General features: G+C 40.3%; 1 protein-coding gene across 2 annotated transcripts in view; it reads left to right on the top strand.

Moving 5' to 3' along the window:
* The window catches only part of sema6a (sema domain, transmembrane domain (TM), and cytoplasmic domain, (semaphorin) 6A), a 140,848-nt gene that overhangs the window by 45,102 nt on the left and 67,958 nt on the right, over window positions 1-27,788 (top strand). For both annotated transcript variants that reach the window (XM_014995917.2, XM_014995916.2), the window contains exons 2-3: window positions 12,664-12,826; window positions 14,537-14,654. In XM_014995917.2, coding sequence (XP_014851403.1) covers window positions 12,727-12,826; window positions 14,537-14,654 — 218 coding nt within the window. In that variant the 5' untranslated portion in view covers window positions 12,664-12,726. The remainder of the gene's footprint in view (window positions 1-12,663; window positions 12,827-14,536; window positions 14,655-27,788) is intronic.

Here is a 27,788-nt window from a genome sequence, read left to right as displayed (position 1 = left end):
ACACACAAAAAAGAAATAGCCTTCAAAAGTTTCTCGTATTTCAGCACAAATCACTGCACTTACTGTATTGTGTTACCTCATCGTCTGACATAATAACATAACGACAGTGAGCACGCCGGCCGCTGCCGACTGACAGCATGTAATTTGCAACCTGTTGCCTTGCATTGTGTACATTTTCGCTCTGCATACTGATTGGACGCCTCGGTGATCGGCCTGCTTCAGCACCTCATTCATTCGCTTAGAGCCGGCTGCATCATTCCAACAATATGGCCTCTGGAGATAACCACATTCATTCTGTACAATAGCAGCACAGCTCCCACTCTGTGACACAATGCACTGTCAGTAAGTGACTTTGGCTTCATGCAGCAGCAGGATTGAATGTCCTTTTTTTTATCCTTACACTCTTGGATGTGATGTACTAACAGAGAACAAGATACTCTGTTATCGGCAATGCAGTATCGCCGGCTGACACTGGCTGTAATTGTGTTGAGTTTGTTCCATTCTCAGTAATAAATATATGCTTCCTGTCATGGACGAAAATGGACAGAAGCGGGATCTGTATGATAAGTCTTTATTTGGTCTTGAGGATTTATTTGGTACTTAGATGCAGCAAGGGGAGCGAAGCTGAGCCAGAGAAGTGAAATTGTTGTCCAGAGACACTGAAAATGTCTGAACGTAAATCAGAGACATAGAGGAAGACTGAAATTGTGTTTGTGTGCGTGAGTGACTCGTTCTCTCCCAATCCTGGGCCACCTAAACAGAGATTAGCATCATGCTAAGTCAGATCTGATGGGCCTGCTGCCCAGGAACAGAAGGCCAGTTAGCCAGTTATCAGCGAGGACGCAGGCTCAGTCACTTAGCATAATGGAACCTGCCTCAAATGAGCCGGGAGCTCAACAAGAAAGATGACATTAACAGGGCTACAGAAATGATTTTCTGTGGAGGTAAAGCAGTAAATTAAATCATGCTACATTTGATTGAAATAAATGCACCTGATGTGATATCCGGCTGCATTATTTACTACTAAATGAACAGAACTGAGTGTTTTTTGTCTGTTTTTGGGATTTCATTGAAGAGCAACTGGATAAACAGTAGCTTAAGCATGTTTGCATTCATTATTAAAAGGTTTAGGATTGAAACGTCTTTAACCTGCTGATGATCGGGGCATTTGGTGCTCAATGAGGAACAGGCAGACTGCATCACACCTTGAATGACTCTGAGGCACACCTATTATGTGGAAGCGAGAGGCTGCGAGATGTGAAAACTGCACCAGATGGATTCAACAACAGAAAACCATCACACCTCTTATTCAGTCCCTGCAGGCCACCTGTTTATATCCTGCGTCTGCTTTTCCAGTTCAGGCTCTCGGAGACAAAACGAACTCCAGAAAAACAGCTGCAAGTCAGAGTTGAAATGTTAAAAATACAAATCCACAGTAAGTGTTGTGAAGCGTTTCACATTTTGCCACGTCCTAACCTGCAAAATTCAGGGGTTTTAGGTGACAGACTAACACAAAATACTGCATAATTGTGAGGTGGAAGGAGAAAGACAGATGTGTGTGTTTAGCTCTCCTGAGTCAAGACTTTTGCTGCAGTTACAGCTGTTAGTCTACCAGCTTTGCACCACCAGAGACTGAAATGTTTGCTCAAGCTTTGTAAAACACCTCAAGATCAAGACGGAGAACATCTGTGATTATTAATGTTAAGGCCTCCCTTCAGATTCTCAGTTGGATTAAGGTGTGGACTTTGACTGGACCAAACCGACAGATAAATATGCTCTGATCTCATTCGCTCTGGTTTTGGATTTAGGATTGTTTTGATAGGCAAAACCTCCGCTGGAGTCTCAGGTTTTCTGGAGCCTCTAACAGTTTTTCAGGATTGTTCTTCATTCAGCTAATGTAAAACCCATGTGCCTGGTTTTAATTTAACAAATTTGTGAAGAATTTTCCAGCACTGTGACTGTTTTTCCAATACACCTTATAAAATGTTAGTTTTGACATTTAAGTATTTGAAAAAGGCTCGCCTCCCAATAACAGCTTGAGTCTGAATTTTAAGAGCCCAAAGTATGGAGATAAAACTTTTTTTCCTTTTCTTTTACATGCATAGCACATTTGAATATAAATATGTAACTGAAATCCTTTTGCCAGGTCTCCTTGAGACATTTATATCCATAAAATAAAAAATGAATGGATGAGCAGCTGTTTAATATTGATGTAGAGGCTTTTCTCATTTATTGGAAGAGCTTCTAACCATATATAACTCTTCCGTGAGAATTACATCTATTGTTTTATTGATTTGCCCATCCTCTTTTAGCGGTGGGAAAAAGAGCCTCTGCATCACATTCTCCATACTCTAATACCCTCGCTAATTTCTGTTTTCATTCAGAGAACTGAGGCATAAAAGGATGCAAGCGCATCATGTTTTCCCTCTTTTACAAAGTTTTGCAAAACTGCTTCTACCTCTTGAACCTCTCCACATTTTGTGAATTTAAAACCAGTAATGTTAATGTGTTTTAGTCGGATTCAAAGTGATAAATCAACACAAACGGGAGAAAGTGTTTTCAAACATCGATCAGTTGTGTACTTATGAAACATTGTGGTGGTGCCATCATGGTAGGGAGATGATGGCCGAAGCAAAAAAACAAAAGAAACAAAGAAAAAAAAAAAGTCTACAAAATGTCTACATCTGGACACCAACCCTGAACAGACAGCCAGCTAGATAAAAGCATATTCGTGTGTTTGAACGGCCTAGTCAAAGACAGACCTAACTCTATCATCCAGTCGTACAAAGTTTAGTCTACTTTGTAACGAAAGTCCAAAACTCTTACTTTGGTGGGTGGAGACGAAGAAAAGAGAAACTCCTCATGTCCGTCACTGTTTCCCATCTGATGCGTTACTTTCAACAGCGTAGTTTGATGATAAAAAATGTATGACCAAAAAAAAAAAAAAAAAAAAAAAGCTGAGACAAATTAAATCTGAAAGTCAAAACTACAAATAAAACCAGAAAGTCATTTTGTCTCAGTTTGTGGTAAAGCCGACGATTCCCGACAAACAGCAGATTGTCCATTTGCTCCAGCAGAAACATTTCTAAACATATAATCATTTGTTCCCAACGCCAGGCGTCGTGAATGTCGAGCCTCACTTGACTCACCAACCTGGCAGGCTGGAGCTCCCAGGTCTGTATCATGACTAAGCGTGGCATCAAATTGCGCAGCGCTGCCTGGAGGCGCCCCGCAGTTGGCCTTCGTAAAGCGAGTTTCCGACTAAAACGTGCAATATGCTGAGTGACAGTTTGAACACTGTGATTGCTGCTCGGCGGGGCTCTGCCTCCGTCATGCCAGCATCTGTCTCCGTGGACTTAATGTGGCGTTTATCTCTGTGACATCCTGACAGCTTTCGCCAATATTTGTCTTCCTCTCGGAAGGAGCAGACCCTTCATTTATGTCTCATGGACACTTTTTGCCCTTTTTAAAAGGGTTTAGGTTCAATAACTCCATGCAGGTGAATTTCACTTTAAGTCACCACCTTGCTATTTATATATATAAAGCATGCCCTGTTAATATGCAGCACATGATGGGTAAAGTGATAATCCGAGGGCAGTGCAGCAGAATGTGCATCAAAAAGGCAGACAGAGTTGACCAAAGAGATAATTGGATCAAAAGGGAGACGGAGAAGGCCATGTGCTACCAAGCTCAGCCTTATCAGCAGCAAATTTTTTTTTTCCGTTTTGCCCACACAGCTCGGTATCATCTGAATCCAGATTGATTAAACTTCCCCGCTGGTGTCGTCACAAGCAGTGAGTGACGGGCCTGAGAAAGGTTCTGATATTTAAACATGTAACCTTGTTCTTTGTTTGGCGGCGGCTGCGCGTGTGTGTGCTTCACATTTTGAGCTTTGTGTTTGTTTGTGTGCTTAAATGCACCGCACACAGAGGGGGCTTGTTTTGATTCATGAAAGCTTTTCCACCACAAAGCAGGTAACATTCTCACCTTCTTAGTCAGGCTGCTGTTCTCAAAGAGTTAAAGTGACGCCAAAGGAAAGGTGGAAATGAAAACAAAAAAAAAAAAATCACAAAACATTAAAAAATAGTTTTCATTTAGTCAGTGAGACTTGATGAGGGAGCATGGAGGGCAAATATGAGTAGGAACACGACTCAATATGTTCGCAATGTTATAATCTACACGTGTAATAATGTATTGCAGATTATTTTGCAGATATAAGAAAGTTAAACTGTTTGCTTTTTTATTTAGAGCTGTTGTTAGTATGTTAAGACATGCTGCCTTAAATGCTTAACCTATTTTTAGAGATGCTTTAGATTGATTTAACTCTGTTCCGATTTCTGTTTTGTTCCTGGCTGAACTTGAAAGCTTTTTCTAGAGAAGATTTGGGAGCGTGTCGCTTCCTCCTGACCTACTTTAGGAAACAATACTCTGAGCGGTAGTTTTCTCTTCTCATCATTTATTTCACATGGGTTTCTGCTTTAAGCGAGGTTAGAATGACGTTGTGATCATTCTCTTTTTTCAACAACGAACATCCATTACCTTTAGCTCCTCTTTGCTTCTTTCATTTCTTTTCCTTACCCCACCTTTCTCATATTTTCTTTACCTTTCCTCATTTGCCCTCTCTTTCCTCTTTTTTCTCCTCCCTTTGCTTTTCTGTCATTTGTTGTCCTTATTTCTCCCCCCTTCGTTTTCCTACTTCTCTTTTTTCTGTTATTCTCCATCATTTCCTTATTTTTATTTCCACTTCTTTTCTTTCCTCATTTCTTCTCCATTCTTTTTTCTTCATTGCATTTCATATTATAAAGATTATAATATTATTTCACTTAGAACAAGTACTTTTTCTTTCAATATTAAGTAATTATTGTCTTAAAACAAGCCCCTAGATCACCCTGAAAAGTTATTTGTATGTTAGTTTTGTCTTATTTTAAGTGTAGTATTGTATTTGGATTCTTAGCCAGACCAATAATACTTGGTACAGTTTTGTGTTTTTCAGAGCACTCAGTCACACAGATGTCAGTCCTGAAAACTCAGATTTTATCTGTGGTGGATGAGTGTTTTTTAATTATTTTTTCTGGCTGCATTTGACTTTTTTATTTGTAGCTGGACATGAAAAGGGGCAGAGAGAGATGGAGAAGACAGGCAGTAAATGACCCGTGGCCGGGAATCGAACCGGTGACAACTGACTGTAACCTCTGTTTATAGTTCGCCTTGTTCTACTAAACAATGTGCCGCACTCTTAGATAATTGTTTTTAATGATTAGGAACCTCAAAAATACACCCGGGTCTAACGTATTTCAGATCATAAAGTCAGTATAATACAGATAGAGGGTGACAGCCAGTCTTGAACGTCTTTGTTAGGCTTTTATTGTTGCAGTTTGTGTGTATCGTTCTTTTATTTTCTGCTCTGTAATTCCTTCCCATTTGTTTTTGAGAGGTCCTTGGCTCGTTCCCAGAATCAATCCTTCACTTCTTACATTCAGGCTTTTATTTCAGTAACTGACTAACAGCTGCGGGGTGCCTCATTCAACTCAACTTCCTTGTCTTTTAATAATCAAACCATGATGGATTGCCTCCATGCAGATATTCATTTGGAGGCGACGAGAAAGGGTCTAAAAACAGGCGAGGAAAAGGGCGTCGATGCGAGCGTGTGTGTTTGTGTTGCTTGCTGGTTTTCTTTTTCCCCAGTAAAACGGGCGGGTCTCCTCCCTTTGCACTTTCTCCATTTCCTCCTCTTATCACAGCCTACTGGGCTCAGACTATCTTTTTTTCAGCGAATTTATCAGGCCAGAAATGACAAGCGTAAACACCTGTGAGACGATCCTCCCCGTTCGGGAGCCGTAGGTGGTTGAGATGTGGCCCCATTTTTTATCCCCCTTATTGTCGGATCAGGATTGTTCTCTGTCTTGCTGGGTTTTTTTTTTTTTTTTTGGTTTAATCTTCTACTTTCACACATCAGCTCAGACACAATTTCCTCCAGCTCACCCGTCAACAGGTGTCATAACCGTGAGTGGTCGAGAGCTCCTTAGAAGGATGGTGTGTTGTAAAGGTGTTGTCTGGTGTTTTAATGGGTGTTGCATTCACACCTGTGTGTAAAGGTCTATTTCTGCTCTAATGCTGCGAGACATGCAACACAAATGTCTCAAGGAGCTACAATGACTGCACTGTAATAATTCACCTGTTCAATAGCCTTTTTTTTTTATTATTAAGCTCCAAGAAAAGAAAATCGCTCCTCTATCACTCCCACTCAGGCATGTTTTCTTCTATTCTTATCACCGATGTTTACAGGATAAATTTGTCTCTTGTACTACACAAGAAGGCTTCTATTTCCTGTTTCTCTCGGTAAATTTTCTGCCTCCGCCTGAGCACGCTGTGGGAGGCTCTGATCTCTAAAGAATACAGAAAAATGACTGGATGCTTTTATTTGGAGCTACAGCCCTAAAAAGACGGTCCTCATCCTCGGGTGATCATAAAAACAGGAACAGATACGACTCTTTTTTTATGTGGTGGAAGTTGGGTTTGTGTTGGAAAAGCACAAACTCTGCAAGTGCCATTTATAACCTCTGCTCCCATGTAGTGGCTGTAGGTTATAGTCGTAAGAGACCTCACATCTATATCACATTTATATATATAAACTGCTCAAATCTGCTCCAGACAGACATTTATGCTTTAATATCTTCCTCTGAAATACCTCTGTATGACAGAATAAAAGCAAAATGACCAGGAATGACGAGTGCAAACATCTGCAAGGCGATTCTTACAGGTGGAATCCTTTAGCATAAAAAAACAACAGTTTTCAATCCCACTGAATTCAAGTTTTAGACTTGGATCCAAAACACCTAAATTACTTCATCAATTGACAAGAAAAAATGCCTCTTTTTTGCATTATATTTACAGAGGTAACATAGAGAATCAAACTACCCGCTGACGCCTGGTCAGTTCACAAAAAGTTGAGTAAAAATATCAGAAAAGCAGAAATTTCTGACGTTTTTCTGCTGCTGCGAGGACTTGATTCTGAGGCAGCGCTTACCAGGAAAATTCAATTAACATTATATTTCAGACTCCAAAGGGTAAATTAGTTAGCTCAAATTTTTCCATAACTTTAAATGAATATGATTTTAAGTGATTAACCATCTGTGGGAAAAGAGAGGATAAATCCTTCAATCAAAATAATATTTTATGGCTTTTAAATTAATATGTTGATAAGAAAAACAAATATCTGTGAATGTTTCCAACTTCCTGAGATTATAATTTAGCTTTATAGTGCAAACACTGTGAAATTACATTGGGATTCAGCTCCAATGAGAGGTGTCTCTAAAGTCCACATCTCTTTAATATTTACAACTTTCCAAGGCCTTTTAAGTGACTCTGAGTTTAGTCAGTTTGAAATATACAGTTTTATTGCTTAAATTATGATTTTTTTAATGGCACAATTAGAATACCTAGTCACTGAGCGAGGGGAAGGAGCTAATTCTTTACTCCTGTTAGTATTTTAGCCCTTCTCCACAATGGAGATAATAAAAATCGAATTTAATTAAATGCACTGAAATTCAAGCACAACAAAAGATAAATGTATTCTTTAGAAATATCTTTGTACTGTTGCCTTTTGTCCCATCTAAAATGTGCAATTAGGCCTTTACAAATGTCTGTTAGCTGTTAAGCTCGCTCAAACACACAAGAACCACTCCATTATGTTTATAACTAGCCTCTGATCTGGTTTCGCATATCTGACGCCAGTTTTCACAAGATTACATGTTTTATTCAAACAGCTGGTAAATTTAGGCAGCAAAGGGTTTGGCTGGAGTCAGTGAACGAGTGAGTGAGAGTCAGACCCTTTCTTAGGTCAAAGAAACCTTTGTTATCATGGCTGCAATAATGGCAGCCTCATGATGAATGAAGATTAAAGGAAACTAATTTTCCTCACATTTTCCAGAGTTATTCATCCTGAAAGTCCTCTTTGTGTGATATCAGACTGTTTCTTCTGAAATCGAGGGAATCCAGAGCACTTTCCCAACTGACAGCAAACATATGTTCTCTGTGGTAAAACTATATTTGTGTACTTGCTTTTCTCTTTGGCGCCACACACATTCAGAAGCATCAGTTAATCAGCAACAGGTTTTACTCAGAAGTAATCAAAAAGCCATCTCTCACTCTATTGCACACTATGTCTGGGCACCATGGGGGCTTCGAGAGATGAACAGCTGGGACCCTCTGAAGATTAGCTAATTGTGCATGTGTCTACGAAATGCCGCGAAATGCCGCGTTGTTCTAGAGAGCCGGGCTTTGCGCTCATCTGTTTTGTGCTCTAATCCAAGCTGTCAAAGAAAAGAAATGTTGGCCAACATTTCCTTCCCCGTCCTCACCTGAAGCCCACTGTGACCGACCTTGTCATTAAAATAAATGTGTTATCACGAGCGTGCACCCATAGCTAACGTGTTGATGCAAGAGAGGGAACAACATCATTAAGCTGGCTAATGTGTTTATTGTTAAAGCTAATGCAGCTCAGCCTGGTGGCCCCCATGGGCGTCTCTCCACCCTTGATTGGTTGTCTGCTTTGACTTGCACGGATGTTGTTTATAGTCATGAATCCTATGCGTATTTTTCTGCTCGGAGCTGTGTGTATTACAAGATTGTTGAGTGTGTGTTTCAGGGAGGGAATAGTGGGGTCTTTGTGTTTTTATTACCTACATATGCCTTCTTCAAGGTTTAAGTCCTCCACTTTTCTCCCTTTTGTGCTTTAAGGCTCCCTAAAAAGTTATGGAATCACTACAGAATACAATCTGTACTATACCAAAACCTTAAATGTTACTTTCCACAACTTACCAGGTTCTTGCTAGAACTTACAGTGTTTTTGTGGAAAATGTTATCAAACTTGCGGGATACTTTCGGAGAACTAAAATTCTGGAACTTGCTCTCTTCTTTCTAGGACTTTGTTGAAACTTTGTAATACTGGTGACTGCTGTTGATTTTACTTTTATTCATCAGGTACTTTCTGGAGCTTTTATGACACTTAGGCTGCATTCACACTGGAGCGTAAAGTGACCCAAATCAGATTTTTTTTGCCTTGATGTGACCTGTGTCTGATCTTTTCACGACAGTCTGAACAACACAGATCGGATTTTTACAATTGGACCTAAATTCGCTTCGTATCTGATATTTCAAATGTGACTTGTCGCTGTACTGCCGGGTCGCATTCATCTGGCCTGTATGTCATTGATACTCGTCTCAAGTCACTATTCTGCATCCTGATATGTGGAAATGGGAAGAAAAGTAAAGCTCTGCTGTTATTGAACATCCCATTGATATTGATTGTCTATTGCGATATATATTGTTATTGATTCATTGCCCAGCCCAAAGTTATTTGTCAAAAGCAGAAGAACAACATTCTAAAACTTTAACCCTCTTTAGATCTTCTCCTTTGGCTTTCTTCAGTGAAAGCTCTAAAAGAGTTGAAATCGTCACTGTTCCACCTCCACTGTGTTATTTTGGTAGCAGGTAATTTATTGCAGAAGTGTGGGCGTGCCTTTGATCCTTGATTCCCAAACCCGTATGTTCCCAGTCTGCATGTGTGTCTAAACACTGCCACACAAAAGCAGCATTTTAGATCACAGCTCTACACACTCAGTCACACTTAACACACAAGGAAGCAATTGGCTCCTCCACGCAAAGAGCGTAATTCGGTAAAGACAGGCTGCGTCTCGCCTCGTCCCTTTTACTCCTGTGTTGCAGCTGGTAATGAAAGGGCCGCTGGAAGGTTTAGAGGTTTCACTTAAGACGTTTTGTGCTCAATTTATTTTGTGTATCATGGGAGGCAGCGGAAGAAGGGTTTTAGCATCCAATTAAAACCTGCTGATATGGACGGAGGAGCTTCTCCGCCTCCAGCCAGAGCTGATCACCAGTGAGATGTCTGAAATTTCCCCACAAACAATAAAAACAACATCGTCTGCGTTTGTGCGAAGGACGCAGTTAGGATTCGGACATAATGAGGCAGAGTTCCAGAATCGCCCCTCGTTCATCTGAGCCGTGTCTTGTTTTGTTGGTTGGTGCGGCCTCCATCCATCACTGACTACTTTCTCTCCCTAAGGGCTACTTCCTCTTTCTTATGCTACTTCCTGCTCATCAATCAGTCAATTACTGGAAGAGTTCTGGGTCAAGGTTCGAAAACGATTCTCATCTTAGCCCTCCCAGTGAGGTTTGCTCTACTGTATGGGCAATAAAAGAGAAAAAAAAAATCCACTTTCAATTTGGACAGAATAAAAGACATTAAACATTCATTCTGAATTCAGCTTAAAATACCCACCAACACAATCCAAAGAAAACCTGTTGTCATCTCTCAGGAGTTGAGAGAAACCAATTCCTGGAAATGCCTGAATGCATTTCACTGGGAGATGATGTTGGACTGAAGCAACATCTATGTTTTAAATAGCTCTGCCTTATTAAAATGTAAAAAAAAAAAAAAAAGGAAAAATAATTTCACTACGCAAGGATAAGATGGCAGACCAACAAGTGAGAAAGGATGGAGGGGAAGGGAGAAGCTTTTGAGATCAAGGTCGTATCCAGGCTTTAGTATTGGTATTCTCCTCAGTGTTAAAATGAATCTACCACTGAATAGTGTTTTCATTCCTCTCCTGAATGAGATTCACAGGAGCATGGAGAGAGAAAGAGAGATGGGGGGAGAGAGGCAGAGGGACATGACAGAGAAAAAAGAGAAAGTAACCCCTCCTCCTCCTCCTCCTCCTCTTCTTCCATCTTCTTCTTCTCTCCTGGTCGCTCCCCCTCTAAGATCTACAATAGCGAATGAAAATACAGTGTGGGATAAACAACTTTTATCAGGCTGAGGCAAATGAAATCGACTATTTTATTCAATTCCTCATCCCTGAAGCATCCCATGCTCTTTCTACGTCTCATCCTCAGAGCTTCAGCAGAGAAGAAAAAAGAGAAGAGAAAAGAAAAAAAAAACTGAAGGTGCTTCATGCAAATTAAACGCTTTATTCCTGATTAGATTACAGATGCAATAATTGTCTCGGATGATTTATGGGTGTAATTGTGTGCACACAAACTGCAGCAAGCTAATCCCAGATGCCTCCATTTGCGCTATGAGAACGCTGCGTTAGCTCAGCGTTCGCTTTGAGGAAAAAAAACAAAAAACGCTTGCTTTCACGCGACTGTTACTGTAAGAAAACAAGACGATTTCTTTAAAGGTTGACATGATGGAATAGGTGGGATGGGCTGGGATGCAGAGCATGGACCAGGTTGGATGCCCTCCTACATGTTATTGCTGATAGAAAAGGACAGATGCAGGTGAAGGAATAGGAGGAGGAGTAAAGGTTTTCAGTGATATGATGATCGTGTGACTCGGGGCGGTTTTGGTGTGATCTTTCTTCTGATTTATACAAAGTTATAAAAAAAATACTTTGTATTTCTGTCAAATGGTTAACATTTTTTTATTTGATTAATCACACCAGCACCGTGAATAACCATGATTAATCACTGAGCCTAACTTTGTAAGCCTGAAATGTAAAAATGCACATTTTCAAAAAATGTTAAAGAAAACGTTTTATTGTTTCAAACCAAGCCTCTCAGTTTATACAGGTTTTCACAATCAGGAACATTTTTTGTTTCAAAGTTAATGTTAAATATAAACTAGTTGTACTTATCCAAATGTCCATTTAAGTATTTTTAGGCACTAGTCGCCTTTATTTGACAGTAATTTGACAGGAAGGGAGCAGAGAGAATGAAGGAAAGACATGTGGCAAAGGAAGTGAGGATGGGATTCGAACTCGGGATGGCTCCATCAACGTCTATAGCTCCAGTAAACAGGTAGCCTGCTCTAACTGCAATGTTTTTTAAAGCACAATTTGCCGCCCAGCACACCACTGACTCTCCTTGCTTATCTTTTCACTCATGTTTGTGATTCTGCATTGTTAAACACATCTTAAGCGATGTTTGTTTTGAACTACGTAACCCTGCGGAGAAGATAGGATTTTTGGTCAAAATAGGTGCTGTGATTAATCTGTACTATGTAATATTAATGCGTTCAGCTTTTTAGACTAATCACATGCATTTAATGCCCACAGTCCTAGTATTTATCAAGATAAAAACCAAAATGCTTCACATAAAGCGGACTGTTATCCATACTCTGATTCAGCAGGTGGTGTATCATGTCCCTGAACAAGTAAGAGTCAGTGTACAGGATTGTTCTACCCTTGTAAGAGAGTGCAAAGTATGAAATAAAGGACCTGCCATGCTGCCCTGCCCCATCTCCACGCCTGGCCGACGCTCTGCAGCAGGTTAATCTCAACAGGAGCACTCCTGCTTCACTAAGACCCTGTCGTACTCCTGCAGGGAGAGATCTGCTCTGCCTGACATCGATCTATGACGCATATTACCTCCCTAATCCAATTAATTTGGTTTTGCTTGCATGGTGGCTTACTTGAGTCATTGAAAATGCTTATAAATATAACTCGGACTGACTGAAAGAAGCTGGGTCAAACTGCTCCAACAGCTAATTTAGGAGGGATGTGAAGTGGCCTCTGACCTAAAATGCAGGAATCAAACACGGGGGATATCGATTCTGCGGCCAGGTGAAAGAACTGTTCCATAAACTTTGTTATTTCCTCTGGGAATCTCATCCTCACCTTTCTGCCTGTGTCTCCTCATGTGCAGGCGAAACCACATCTTTAGCAGAGGACCAGCAGCAGCAGCGGCGGCGGCGGCGTTGGAGTGACCATGAGGTCAGAGGCCTTAGTACTCTACTTCACGCTACTGCAAATAGCCGGGGCGGGTTTCCCTGAGGACAGTGAGCCTATTAGCATCTCACATGGCAACTGTAAGTGTTTTTTTCCTTGCTTCTCTTTCTTTTCTCTGGGTTATTATCTCTTCTCTTGTGCACAATCCATCCTCTCATTAGAAGTAGTCTCTCTGCTTTCTCTCTTTTCCCTCTTTGTCTTGTACTTCAGAACTCTCCATTCTCAGTATGTGTCTCATTTGTTCAATCTTTTTGCTCTTCCGACACTCTCTCAACTAGTGCTTCCTCTACAGCACTTACCTTCCCCACAAAAATGAACTCCTTCTGCAGGCCTGGAGTGCAAATTGGCACCAAAGGATGGGCCCTATACATGGACTAAAATAAAAGACTTAAGGCAGCATTTGAAACTGAGCCCACCTCACATGATTGGATAATCCGCTGTCAGGGTGCTTGTGCTGCTCTGATAGAGCACGCTCTGGAAAGCTGTAGAGATATGGTCATTGTTTTCTCTGTTTCTCCCTGCATCGTGTCCTGTCCTCTTTACTGTGGGCGTAATGCTCTGTGTCCTGGCAGAGAAAACCAGAACTCAAGCCAGACAGCCTCACGCGGACCTGTGTTACTCAGACTGCTTCCTCAAACCAAGCGCTGTCGTCCAAAACCACCAATAACGGAGTGAACGCATGGAGTGAAGCGGCATATTTAGTCAAATGAAAGAAATCAGGACACCTCTTTATGTATTAACTTGGGATCTATAAAGCAAAAACCATAAAGGTACCTTAGTCATTACGCAACATATGAGCAAAAATTTCAGTTTTCCAGCTCATGAAAAAGTCAGGACGCATTAATAATTCCTCCCAACCTCTTCAGTTGAAACAAACTCATTGAGATGCTTCTTGTAGCCACGTAGCAGCCGGTGACAATGATCTGACGAAAGTTTCTCTCACTCTCACCGTCAGCAGTGAGATGTTTGAGGTGTTTGGTCTGTTTAGATTCGGATCAAGATCTGGGCAGCCAGCTGATATGTTTCAGGTCATTGTCATGTTGGATTTCCTTTCATTTTTTTCCATTTTCCCAAAGCTCCCTCTGGACGTTGTAAAATTAATAGTGGACTCTGTGATGATGAGCTGACCAGGTTCTGCATCTCCGTGACATTTCGCCTCTATGCTTCACAGTCGTTATGTGGGTCTTATGTTGGTCTTTGTCAAACATGTCTTTAGCTTTCACGTCAAAGAAATAATATTTTACCCTCACCTGCTTAAAAACACGATTAAAGCGGTCTTGGCCTTCATCTATGTTGCTTGTGGCAAACTTTTGTCCAACCTTCACGCTTTTCTAGATCACTCTCACTTCAACAGGGCACCCCCACCAGGCAAACCTCCTTCAAAATGCTGAAGGACATACGTTATTATCAGATGCACCTGAAATGATACACGCTTGTGTAATATTAACCATTTAAAGTGGAAATATGTGTGGGGGGTGTCCTAATTATTCCACAACCGAAACAGCATCTTTTATCATATTTTACAGAAACTCTTAAAACATATTGTCTTCTGCTTTTACTTTGCATTTCAGTTACTAGAATTATTCTGTATTGTTAAAGTTATGTTAAATTAAAAAACATGAATAGTTCTGCCATATTAAAGTTATTATCGCACAGGAAATTGAGCCCAGTAGGTTGAGTTCATTCCCTCGTCAAACTTTGGAGGCCCAGAAACTCTAATGAAACTCTAACTAATGATTACTGTTTTTAACTGAGAGGATATTTTATTTAAATTTTTTACCTTTTGACAGACACAAAACAGTATCCAGCATTCGTGGGCCACAAACCTGGGAGGAACAACACGCAGCGGCACAAACTGGACATCCAGCTCATCCTGATCATGAACAGGACGTTATACATCGCTGCCAGGTATGTCATTATCTCTGTTCAGTCTGCTAGACTGGTTTGTAATTGTTTATCATTTCATTCATACAACATTCATTCATCCTCTCAATGGGACAGACATTGTAAGCTTTTTAAGGCGGATTTGTTCGGTGTTTCCTCAGACTTTACCACACATGCTGCCTCACAATTTACATCAGAGCAAAGTATATTCCACAGCAGTGAGCAAATAATAATAATTTCACTTAATTTCATGCAGACGTCTCTAATAATGAAGATTCAGTTTCCTCACTATGCCAAATGCATGTAGTGACCAGTGTACCAGGGGAATTGGGCCTATAATCTGCTTAGTTCAGTTAATAATCTTTTAACCAATCAATCTTAAGACACACTTCTTAAGCATATACAATTAGGTACCATTAATTTGTTGTTGCATCTTACTAATTCTTCTAAATTTTATTCAGTTTTGTTGTGTTTTTGTTCTTTTTACTATATTCAGTTCAGAGTTTTGGAAAGTGTCTCCTGTTTTTACAAGTGTTTTTCAAAGAAAATTGCTTTGGTCGGCTTGGTACCATGTAAACTGTAGTATAAATGTAGGAAAACATTTTCAATGCTTGTAAAAATAAACATCTTGAGAGCAGGAAGTACAATTAGTCCAGAGAAAATGTTTGAAAGTCTTTCTAAAATAGAAAGAGCTACTGATCAGAATAAAAGGTTACATGCATTAAAAACTACTTCCTCTCTTACAGAACCTGGAGCGTTCTTTCTTCCTTCATTTATTTGGTTTGGTTCAAATAAAGAAAAAAAAAAATCTGCATTGGCATTTCTGTCCTGAGAGAAAATCTCATGTTTATTTTTGGCTAGGGGCATCTCTAGTCGTATCAAACTAAGTCTAAAATTGCTTTTCAATTTCATGCTAATATGGCTTTTTGTGTAAATCTGCTGATAATGTAGTGAGGAAATTGCTCAGACTTGGTTGCGAGGACTGCTGCTCTCATTGCTTTGTCCTTGTTTTCAATTTTAAGCTTGTTCTCAGCCAAAGCTCATTTTACCTCTTACAAGGTCCCATCGGACTCATGTCGCACTTTTAAAAACATCCACTCATAATCACGTAGCAGAAAATTACAGACGAGTGATAACATTGAAAGATGGAGTTGTTTTTTTTTTTTTCCCCCTTTCTGAATGACTGCAACAACATTTAAATTGAAACTGACGGTTATGAGAATATAATCAACATTTTGTTTTTCCACTGTCTGTTGGGGAAACCTAACAAATCGATTTCAAGTCTCTCAAGCTTGGTTTACATTTTGTTTTCCTGTCTGTCACCTACATTTGTTTGCTTTTGTGAAACTGTTTCCATCTGTCAGTCTGTCTTTTCACAAAATAGAGCTCAAGCTTCACCACGTGGAGTCGTGGAGAAAATCCATTTTTTTATTTTTCATCTTGTTTCAGGTATTTTTTTTTATGTTCATGCAGCTTCCTCTTTCCGCAAAGTGAGCAAGCCAAAAAAGGGATTATATCCGTATTCAGTTGGCAGGTTAACCTTATGCTGAGGTCTGAAAGTGCAGAATAATATTGAAAAACTGCAGCAATGGAAGAAAAATGGATCATTGTGAAGTTTTTCTCCTTTTTGTGCCGATTATGGCTAATTGAGTGGCAGGCTTGATTGGAGGCTGTTGAAAAAGACACAATGGGGGTCTTTCTTTATTTTTCTCCCAAGCATGTCAAATTAAGCTGCGGAGGGAGTCTGCTGCCTTAAGTGGCAGAGCTTTTTAAGATATCGGCGGTCATTAAGAGGAGGTGTGTGGAAAGTGAGAGGAAGCAGAGCGAAAGAAAGGCAGGGAGGCTGTCGCCCACCTGCTCCACATGGGGTAGCACAGGTCTTAAGGGTCGAGGAGGGAAACGAGACACAGAGGCTTTATTGGAGGAGTGTATGAGGGTGTGTGTGAGTGTGTGTGTGTGTGTTTGTGTGCTGACCAGTTGTCCCGTGGATTTAAAAGTTATTTCTTCGCCTGCATGTGTGGACGGGTTGGGGAACATGAGCCCCGGTGGGCGTCGGAGCCCCAAGATCCTGTCTGCACATGTGTTCTTTTTCCTGAAGGCGCGTCAGTCCCCGTCACGTCTGCCCGCTCAAAGCAGGCAGGAATTTTCACACATGGTCGCGGCATGCGACCCCTGAACGAGCGGGGTGGCTGCTTCAGATTAGACCCGAGTCGGATGACTGCCATTGATCCCGACTCAGACAGAGAGGAAACTTAGCGTCGATTACATGGGCACCCGAGTGACAGCTGTGGGCAGGAACATCCATCGGCTCTAACGGGATATCGATAAAGACATGTAGGAGTTAAGCAACAGCGTTAAGGCAAACAACGGAGACCATTACCACCTCGGGGATCAATCTGAAAGCGTGCCAACACTCAGCACAGGCAAGATGCAAATCGAGACAAAAAAAAACAAAATATCTGAGCTGCATCAATAGTTGCTTTTATGAAGGTTGTCCAGTTAAATGGCCTGTTTATTCTGGGGCCAGCGCCACACTGCTCTGCCATCATGCCTCTAGACCAGCTTCACCTCACTTCTTGGTGCGCAGCAGCTTGCAGATGGCCTCTGTGAACGCCGTCCAAAGCCCAGCACTGTTTCGGCCTGTTTTTGAATGACTGCTCAGCGTATGAAATCCCTTTGGCTCCTGATTCCACGTTGGCAAAGTGAACGAAAAAGAAAAATATCACAAGATTTTTAAGCTGTGCCATGCATACAAACATGGAAATTGTAAACAGACAAAAGTGGCTTAATCCGCAGAGAGAATGAGTCAAGTCTTTGGCAGCAGCCGAGCTCAGCAACAGATGAAGTGATTGATAATTTGTCCTCAGCTCTCCGGCGTGAATGGAGACATTTTTCAGTGAAAACACTCAGTCCTGTTTCGGTCTATGTACATAAGGAAGACAACGTCTTCCGATTTTCAGGCTTGTAAAGTACAATCAGCCTTCTGAAACTCACATGTACTCAGTGTTCATTATGAATTCAGCTCATGGCTCAAGTTTAGATTTTTTAATATTCCGAGTCTCATTCTGAGGCTCAGTTTTCATCAAGTATTTCATCCGGAGAGGCAGGACAGCTGACAAAATACAGTCATTTCATCAACAACTCTGTTTGTTCAGCTTCAGAAAGACTGAATAGGATGTTTCCCTTCTTGGGACCTCACATACCTGCTCTTATCAGAAGAGACGACACAAATTTTATTTTGACCACCTTCATAAATAATAAAAACAAGAAAAGAAATAGTTATATTATCCAAGACCTTTCATATAGAGAAGCAGCTCTGCTGTTCTTCAAGTCCTTTTTGTTGTCAGAATTATCAATGGAGTTTTTGCAACATAAATCTAAAATTTATTGCAATAAAACATACCAATGCCACTAACAGTTAAAAGTTTTGAGCAAACATTTTATTTTCTGCTCTCCGAAAAGAGAAACTCCATATTGCGCTTCCTAATTTTTTGAAGAAGCCTAGAAATCATTTTAATTGCAAATTAGAAAATGATGCATAGAAATTTCAGCTATCTTTACAATATCAGTATGCAAAGAATTACTTGAACATTTATTTGAGCCCTTGGATTCACACTGCATGCAAGCAACCTATATGGCCAGCTGACGGGACTTTTACTGCCCTTGATGTAGATTTAAGTGACCTTAATACTAAAGCTTACAGAAAGCAGCGAGAAAATTGTGCTGATGGAAAAAAAGGGATGAAAATGTGGTTTAATCTCCCCACTGAATTATTTATTTCCTTGTAGCTTGCAGTACAACAAGTGTATAACGGCCAATTCCACAGTACAGAGAGTCGGGTTTTTGTAAATCTGATGTCTAGAAATAGTCCTCAATTAGATATCACAAACATACTTATCATTGTGTCGCCTCAACCCAGAGGATTTGCAAACATGGTTAACGTGGTAAAAGATTTTAGAGACATCGCCTTACAACAGATTATTATCGACACACTAAAAGACCCTAGCAAAACCTAAAATGTATTTTCCCACAATAAAAAAGTCTCTGCAGAGTTTGTGTAATTTCTGGTTATTTTTTTGGTTGCATCCTTGCCAAATGTAAATATTTAAGTGCTAAGTATTTACATTTCATTTATAAAGTCCCAATAGGCCTCGGCTGTATATTGTTCCATTAAAATGCAGAACAACAAATAAAATAAAATTTTCCTGCACAATATTTTGCAGAACTGCATAGGTCAAAATGATGTCATCATTTTGAGATGCTGCATAAAAGTTGCTTCTTAGATTCTTTTGCAAAAGCCACAACAGTGACATTTATGGGCTAAAGCAGCGTTCTGTGCTGCTGTTTAATTCTGTTTTTCCTGCATGGATCAGCTAAATAATATTTATGTTAAACTCAGACATGATGAATATTTAATTGCAGGTGAGGAGCATAAAACTCTCATATGTGATCTTCGTGGTTCTCATTTATCTTCCAGCGTGTGTATTTTAGTAGCAGAGTCATGTTTAATCAAAGCAATAAACTGTACACTGAGAGAGGAGCGCTGTATGATTCCTATCCCAGAGGTCCATATTTCAAGAGAAGGGTACACTATGTGCTGCATTCAGAGGGAATTTATTAAAGTTCAGAGGGATATTTATGATTTTACTTCTGCCAGAAAATATCTATGCATGGGCCTGAACATGTGTGCACCTGCAAATACGGCAGTAATGTCAGTGACTGGTCTCTTGCTTGTAAAGCAATTTGATTAAAGCCAGTTCCAATTTAGTAGTCATAAAAACATGTTCAAACATCTCAGAAGTAAAATGTCCACTTTGCTGTTAAAAGGAGGCCAGTTGTGTTTTGTTGGCTTGTCTGTTCACAATGGCCAAACCCTATCATTCCGTACTTAACGCAAAGCTGTGCCTGGAATTATTTTTATTGTTGGTTTAGCCAGTTATTAAAAATAAATGTTGAATTGCACGAGACAAAATAACCGGCGGGTTGTTGGTAGCAAATTACTTCAAACAAATTTAGATTGTTTGAAGATAAGTGTGCAGTAACCGCTTTGTAAATATGTATCTACTGTTCTCTTTCACATTTCCTGCACACAGAACAAAGGCTTTATTGTAATTTTCTGGTCTCCTTGAGCAGTTCAGACTTCTTAAGTTAACTGATGACTTAAGTTGATAGTTGGAGTAATTTATGTGAAAGTACATGGCTTTCTCTAGTGGCTCTGTGATGCAGCGGTGACTTATTCAGGGCTTGTTTAGCTATCTAGCTATTTATTAGATTATTAAATATGTTTAGAAGAAAAGTGTGAATGAGTTTTCAATGATCCCCACTTCTAGGTAGTGCAGCAGATTTTATGTTGGTAAAACATTATAGCTAGGTCACATGATGGGACAAAACACAATACTGGGTTTAAAAGAGAGTCAAGAGAGTCTGGGAAAAAACCGAACTAAGACATTCTTAAAGAAACTGTATTTTGACTGCAGTTTGACTAGTCCATGCAAGCAAAACAAATGTACTATAGATCTGAAACTGTGTCCAGTTCAGGTTTAATCAGCATCATAAGGGTATGTGTGAATGTGTTACTGTATACGCTGCCTTGCATTCATGTCCTCGGCCCCTCCGCATGCAGAGCATAGTCGCCATTCTTGGGCTGCAGGCAGGCTTCGCCATGGCAACACCAGCCGCACTGTGTTTACACCCCTCTATGGGGCTGGGAAGCATGGGAATCAGAGCAAGAATGCGTGTGTGAGATCCGTGTGAGACCGAGAGCAAAAGGACTAAATTTTGTGGTTGCCATTTGCAGTCACACAGAGACAGACAGCTTCACTCAAAAATCCAGATTGCTTTCTCTCAGTTGAGTCCACTAAAACAGTTGTACCTCTGTGGATGGCGCTCCTCCCTGTTGGGTCTCTTTGGGTCTTGCAGTGGAGGCCACTGGAGTCTCCATTATTGTAGCTCCACCAAATCCTTTTTAAGCCCACTAATGACTGGGATTACATGCTTGCCTCCTCTCTCTCCCTCTCTCTCCTCGCAGAACCAACGACATCCAGCCATGTCCACACTCTGAAACAAAAAGATTGCAGATCCAGAAGTTATAATCACCTAAATCATCTTTAATTCAAAGGGTAACGCTGTAGGAATGTCATCAACCTGCTTTATCGTTTGTGACTAGTTCAGAGGAATTATGTTCTCGGATAACAGATCATTCCTTTTTCTTCATCAGAAGGCTGAAATGTGGTAGTAAGTTATTTTCACAGATTTAGCCTTATCCATCAAATGACACCATGCTAATAGGCTTCCAGAAACCCCCCAAAAGATGGTGGTAACAAAATGGACTTAGTAGTGGACTTAATGGACTTTCAATGCAACGTTTAGAGCAACTTTGCATTAAATGTGTCATTATTTACCGAATGACACTTCATGACAACAGTCAAACATTCATAAAGACTCCTTCATGTTCATGACAGGTGTTATGTCAGTCTTATGCACCCCGTCAAATAAAGTGTTACCGAATGTTTACCATCATCAATACTCAAAGTAGACGACTACTGGTCTGTAGGAAAACTGTTTTTGTATTGGTTTTGTAACTTAATGTTGGGTACTTCCTAAAATAATGACGTAAGTCACTCTTGGCCAAAATGACATGGACCATTATTTTAGGAAGGTGATGATGTGGAAATGAAGTGTTTTCAGTCTTGGATTTTATTCACCATTTACCTCTCAGGGTGTATGATTCATTAACTTGGTAGCTTTGAAATGTGATTCTTTTTTGTTGTTGCAACTTTAGCAGTAAATTGCGTTTTTACAGCCACAAATAAAAGCAAATGTGGTGAGAATTTCGAAACTCATAACAAGAACTTTAACCTTCAAAATGAACAACCTGCCTCAGCTTGGGGGTGGGTGAACCCTGGCTTGTCGCATTTCATGGTGCCACATCAGCGAGGGCCCCTCGATGCCCTCGGCTCATTTAGAACCTCAACAACTCCCTTCACATCCCAAAGGTGCCTGCCGGTTCCCTCCCGTCCACTTTGTCAAGAGGATTTGAACCAAAGAAAGCCAAAACAATGTACAATGGGCCCCTCCATCTACCACCCATGATCCAGTTATGAAGAGAAAGGAATATGGGGGATGAGGGTGGGAGGCAGAGAGGAGGCTGGATGTGCAGGCATTTAGTTTGTGGAGAGTGGGGTGGTGGCTTAAGGTGCAGGGATGCATGCTAATCACATTCTCGTCTTTTCTGCTGCCTGAGAGTGAGATGGATTGACAAAGACCCAGCAGACGGACCGAGCTGGCCTACAGTCGCCCCAAGAAGAAATTCGCTGTTATGAAAACGACATTCTTCCTCACAAAGAGGCTGTGTTCTCATGGCTGCATGTTCGACGAAGACCCTCTCTGTCATTGCGCCGTACTCAGTCTCACACTCTTGCCCACGCTCAGTTGTTCTTCTGTCTTGACTTGATCACTGAGCTCCTTTCTCTTCCTGCGTACTCATTCTTTCACAATGGCTTCGTATCTGCGCCCAGCAGAATATTTGCATACCTTCCATACAGCTCACACATATTTGTCTCTGAATTTTGGGAAATGGGAAGCCCACACATTGACACCCAATGTTCTCGTCTCATCTGGTGTCAAAGGCTGTGGGTGTTTCATTATTTACTTCATTCATCTTTAGAGCTTCATCTTTGGCACTGCAGACTCTAAATCTTTATGTTTTGTGTAACAGCATTGTGCCAGTGAATTAGTTGGACATAAAATTAAGAAAAATGCCTCAGCAGGCGATTTCCCAGTCTTATGCTATCTACCAGACAACTCGCATTATAACTGAAACATGGATTTCAAAATGCAAGGTCCACTTGGGCATGATAGTAGAAAGTAAGAGATGTAACAATTTAAAATAAAAACGTTCATGACACAATAAGCATAATAATTGACCTATATGTTGTGTTTTATTGACGAAAGAAATTCTGTTGTCTGTTTTCAGTTGATAAATTACGTATCAATTACGGCTTAAGAGACAAAAGTCTCTTAGGCCTTCAAACCATATAAATTTTGTGATTATTTGTTTTAATTATGACACTCTGGCCTATACCTTTTTTTGTCAGAATTTGATTAAGGAAAACAAGAATTACCACTTTTTTGTAAGCGAGAGAAATATGTATATTCTATACAGTCTCAAGAATATTTTTTAATCATCTCATTAAAAGGATTTTAATTGATAGCAATGGTGTTATAGAAAATTGTTGCAGTTTTAGATAAACCCTGATATACCAGAAATGGACCAAGGATTAAGTAAATTGAGCCTTGTGTCTCTATAAATGATTGGGCAAGTACTAACTTTAATAAAAAACTACTCTATAATTACTCCTTACGAAAAGATGCCAAGTTTTTATGGGAAATTAGTTTCAGTGATGTTCTTGGATTACACTTGGCTGTTAAAAAAAGTTAACAACCTTTTGCTTTTTGCACCTTTTGACCTTTCCTTAAGTGTTTTTTATACACTTGAAGTTAGATTCAAATAGTTTTAAACTCTGGTAAAGACCAGATCATTCAAAAGAGAAAACCCAATAAGCATGGGTGTAATTAAATGTTCCTATGAGTGTAGGTACTGTGAAGGCACCATGAATTATGGCTGAATCGACTAAAGGGGATAGATATATTTCATTCAATTAATTTGAAAAGTAATTCATCAATCCCAAAGGGAAATTAAATTTGGATGCTGAAACAATCAAATAATTTTACATAAACTTGTTGCTGCAGTATATTTGCCCCGGAAGTGTGAACATTACAATAAATTTTATTTCCAATTGAAGCGTTTTCCTGATTTAATGCACTGGATCTATTATAGCAACATTAGCTGATGAACTGAGGTACCAGATGACAGATCTGTGTATGAAAAGAGATTATGCAGTTTTAAAGGAGTCTGTAATGAAGGTCTTCCAGCCGCTAAGGGCCATCCTAACAGAGTCATGACCCTCATCTCATGGTTATTTCATTTAGTTTTTCCTATTTGGAACGGGGTAACTCTGATCAAGAGTAAACCATGACACTGTAAATGTGAACAACTTTCTGTAACAGATATTTTCAAGCCCAGCTAAGCTTAAGTGCCTTAACTAAAACATGTTTAGGTTTTGTGTTGAAGTAGAGAAGGAGTGATGATTTTATTTCTTCTGTGTAAACTGCTGGGCGTCGTTGCGTCTCATTTGGCTCCAGATCTTTAAATTCGCCAACTCCTAGAAACTGACTCAAACTAAACCGTGTAAAAAAGTTTCACATCGTGCTTGGCAGCTATATTCTCACAGTTCAAAGTCGGGGACACGGGAGAGAGAAATTCAAGATGACTGACATAAATAGATTAACTTTAGGGTGAAACTTTTCCTGAACTGTTCAGTGCAAATTAAAACAGACCACTAATAAAATGAGGTTATGAGACCAGCTTTTGCTTTAACTTGTGTTTTCATCTGCAGCAGTTTATGTGTAAGCTGTTCTCAGCAGGGAGGAGAGGCCTTGAAACAGTCCATTTCACTCTACTTGTGAAAAATCACAACAGTTAAACAACTTAAAGCCTCAAATAAAATTCACATCTAATCAAAGAAAGAACTCTGTTAAATTAACTCGGTTTAGTTGGACCATACAAACACGTTATTATAAAGTCAACCCTCTGTTCTCAAAATCACAGCTGACATTTTCTCACACAAACTGAAGAGTTTTTGATCGATTGCAGCCACTGTCTTTTGTTTAATTTATCTACCGTTTGAAAATAAACACTCTGTTAATTTTCCAGCCTTGAAGTTCTCTGAACCGAATGAATGTGAAATAGCTTCATAAGCCTAAACTCCTATTTCTAAGCAGTTTTTCTAAACAACTTTGAATAGATCTGGTGTTTATTCAGCTTTTGTGAAAACTTGATTTTCTCTATTTCTATCACATTATATAAATTGCTTTCCTGGAGAGGAATTTGCTGGACAGAAAATTCACTTCTGAGCTCAAACAGGTCTGAGGTAAAAGCTAGCTTAGCTTAAATGTTAAGCTAGCTTCACTGTCAACGGTGATGCTGGAAAACCAGCCTCTTTCAGATTAAACTAGACTCAATCCTTGATGAATATTTTACCCAACGTACCTTTATCTGAGGGGGATGGTTTGAGTCAGATGGTTATAACTTAGACACAATAGGTGGTCTGACATGGTATTAGCCTACAAATGAAGAAAGGAGGCTAAAATTAGGAGTTTGTAAAGGCTCTGACCTCAACCAACTTGAAAAATAGTAGGAAGTTGCTGAGTCAAGAAACCTACCAATTCTGCTAAGAAAAAAGGTCAAATATCCAGATTGAATTATTCTGTGAGATTGCTCAGGCCATTTGAGCAAATAGTGGGAATATTTGCTGGGATTTGACATGTAATTTTAAACCTGTGCACCAGGTTCCTGATTCTCAGTGAAATTCATTCAGGTTGTTTGTTGAATAGTCATTCAAATAAAAGACAACATTCCCAGAATTGCCAATTTTGTTACTCTCATCATTCACACGATGAGAGTAACAAAAACTCCACGCCCTCCACCCTTGTTTCCACTAAGAGGATGTACGGTAAAATGTACAGATGTGACCCGCACCACGGGGTAAGGAGAGTTCAGGAGCAGTGTTGGAGAAGTTAAAAGGGCTCCGGAGGGAGTCTGTGCCGCCATGTTGGGGTACGACGAAAGGGAGAAGGGGGAAGGGGGAAGTCTCTATGCACATGTGTGTGTTTATAGAGCCGGTGTTGACACAGACACAGCCGCTCCATTGTCCTCCTCAATCTCTGGTCAGGATGTTTGAGGGACGCCTCGCCGCTTGGCTCCCTCTAATCTCTGCTGGAACCAAAAACCCTGCAGCTGGAAGGCTTCGGCCCTTGAGGGATGCTGTCAGCGCCGGGACAGTATGGCAGGGAAGGTTACTGCTGAGAAAATGCGGAGCAGTCAATTACAGATTACTCATGAGCTGTTTTAAAACTGCAGGCAGTGAAATAACCCAGGGGATTACAGTAAACCCACCAAGTAATCCTTTGATTTAATGGCTTTTGATTTAGTTTTGTCTTTTTGAACATTGAGTTTGAATTCTTAAAATAAATATATAAATGAAACTCAATGAATAACTTTTAGGAGACTTTCAAGCACTTAAACTGAACACATTTAAAGTCTTCTTCCACAAGTTCCAATGTGTTTTAAAAGACACTTTAGCTTTGTTTTAATTTAGTACAGCAAAGATTTAGCTGCTGTTATCAAATTCAGTATAACCCCAGTTTTAGATGAGTGCTTGTGAAGATTTTCATGAACATGTTAAATAATAAACAGGGTACTGAGTAAAACTGTGCTGAAGTACTCCTATGAACATGTTTTGCGGGTAAATTATTTGATTAGATTTATTTTTTCATAGCAGAAAGTCATATATCAGCTTTGGTGATCATAATCTGCTCAATCTTGCATTACTTTTAGAGTAAAATATTTCAAAATTGCCTCAGAAAGAAGGGAGTGATCGCTCATTAAATTATTATTGATTATCTGAGACCTTGTCACAGAGGAAACCAGTCTAGAGGGACATCCATCTCCCCAGCGCTACGTTCCAGTTCATTCTGGGAGACTTCAAAGTGTTACCCCTCCACAAGGGATACAAAGTCTATGAAGCAAGTGCTGGATGAGGCTTGGGGTCTCCCTGCAGGGGGATAAGCCCAGAAAACCTCCAAAATCAGCATCATGATCAGATGCCTGAACTATCTGCCTCAGCAGAGTCCTCTCAGTGCAGAGGAGCAGTAGCTCTTCTGTTAGCCCTTCGAAGGTGACGGGGCTCCACACCTTGACTCCCAAAGGAGGAAGCACATTTTATCCTCTTCTATCAAGGCTATTGTTCTTTTGGTTGTATTTCAAACCACAAGTGAACTGCAAGAGCTTCACTCTTTGTTTGTGCTGTCTCACACCGTCAATATCAGCCTCTCCGACTGACTGCCAGTCATTAATCAACTAACTTCAGGCAGAGACCAACGTGAAACTCATGAGGAAGCAGTTCTCTTGGAGGTCAGCTCTTCCAAGCCTCAGACTTGGAGAAACAGATTCTCTTCCCAGCTGCTTCACATAAAGTTATGGACCTCTGTAATGATTGCTGTAGGTTAGGGCTGGGACTTAGCAATGGATCCCCATCATTGGCAAAAATCAGACGCTGAGGTTTCCAAACTAGACACCCTCTCCTCTCCACAACTACGCCTTGAGATCCTATCTCTCGCCCTTGGCGCTTGCTTTGGTTATAAAAGAACCAAATAGCCATAAACGGAGCTCCAGCTCATCATACTCCTTCAGATTTCCCTATAAATTATGTTTATGGATCTGGTTTTCACCATTCTGCAGATCCAACACAAACAAAACGTTCCTCCAGTTGAGAGCCACAGCTTGGTTGAGTTGACTGTCATCCCAACCACTTCAAACTCAGTTGTGGATCTGTCCAGTGTGTGCTTATGACGCCAACAAGCCCACATAGACTGCAAAAAGCAAAGAAGGGACATTGAGCCTTGCAAACCAGACACCTCCTCTCCAAGGCCACACATTGAGAACCAGTTCATGGATCCACAAAAAGGATCCATGAACTGGGGCCAATCGGATTCCAACTCGTATTGAAAACAATGTTTGTGCTGATAATAAAGAAATACCTCTTGATTTTGTTGTTCAAGGATCAAATAGCATCCCTGGCACACCATTAACATGCAGATGTGTAAAGAAGCTCACCAAACCTGAAAAGATCCACATCTTGGAACATGAGAGGGTAGAAGACCCTAACTTTTTCTGATGTTTTAGTTGTTATTCTTATTTATGTTTTGGCCAAAAAAAAAAAAAAAACCTCTGGGGGAATTTAAGATATCAAATATATTTGGTTCAATTTAATCCGCACCTTAACTGTACCTTCAAACTTTAGAAGCATTTGATTTTTGCTTTCCTAACGAGTAAACCTCCCTGATAGAGCTGACGCTGACACAGTTTGAGGACACAGGACGTGATGGATATTGGGGCTGCACCCGCAGCTCTGGCATCTCTGTTTTCTCCTATAAAAAGCTGTTTTCTTAATTCCAGCCTCTCCCAAAGATTAATTATTCAAATGGATCCTTGTGTGTCATAGTGAAGACTGGGTTTTGTCCGCAAGGACACAGACG

Source organism: Poecilia mexicana, unplaced genomic scaffold, assembly GCF_051168715.1.
Source record: "Poecilia mexicana isolate PSO_F unplaced genomic scaffold, ASM5116871v1 scaffold_9, whole genome shotgun sequence".
NCBI lineage: Eukaryota > Metazoa > Chordata > Actinopteri > Cyprinodontiformes > Poeciliidae > Poecilia > Poecilia mexicana.
The sequence above is the reverse complement of the archived record's forward strand: the minus strand, read 5'-3'. Positions and strand labels throughout refer to the sequence as shown.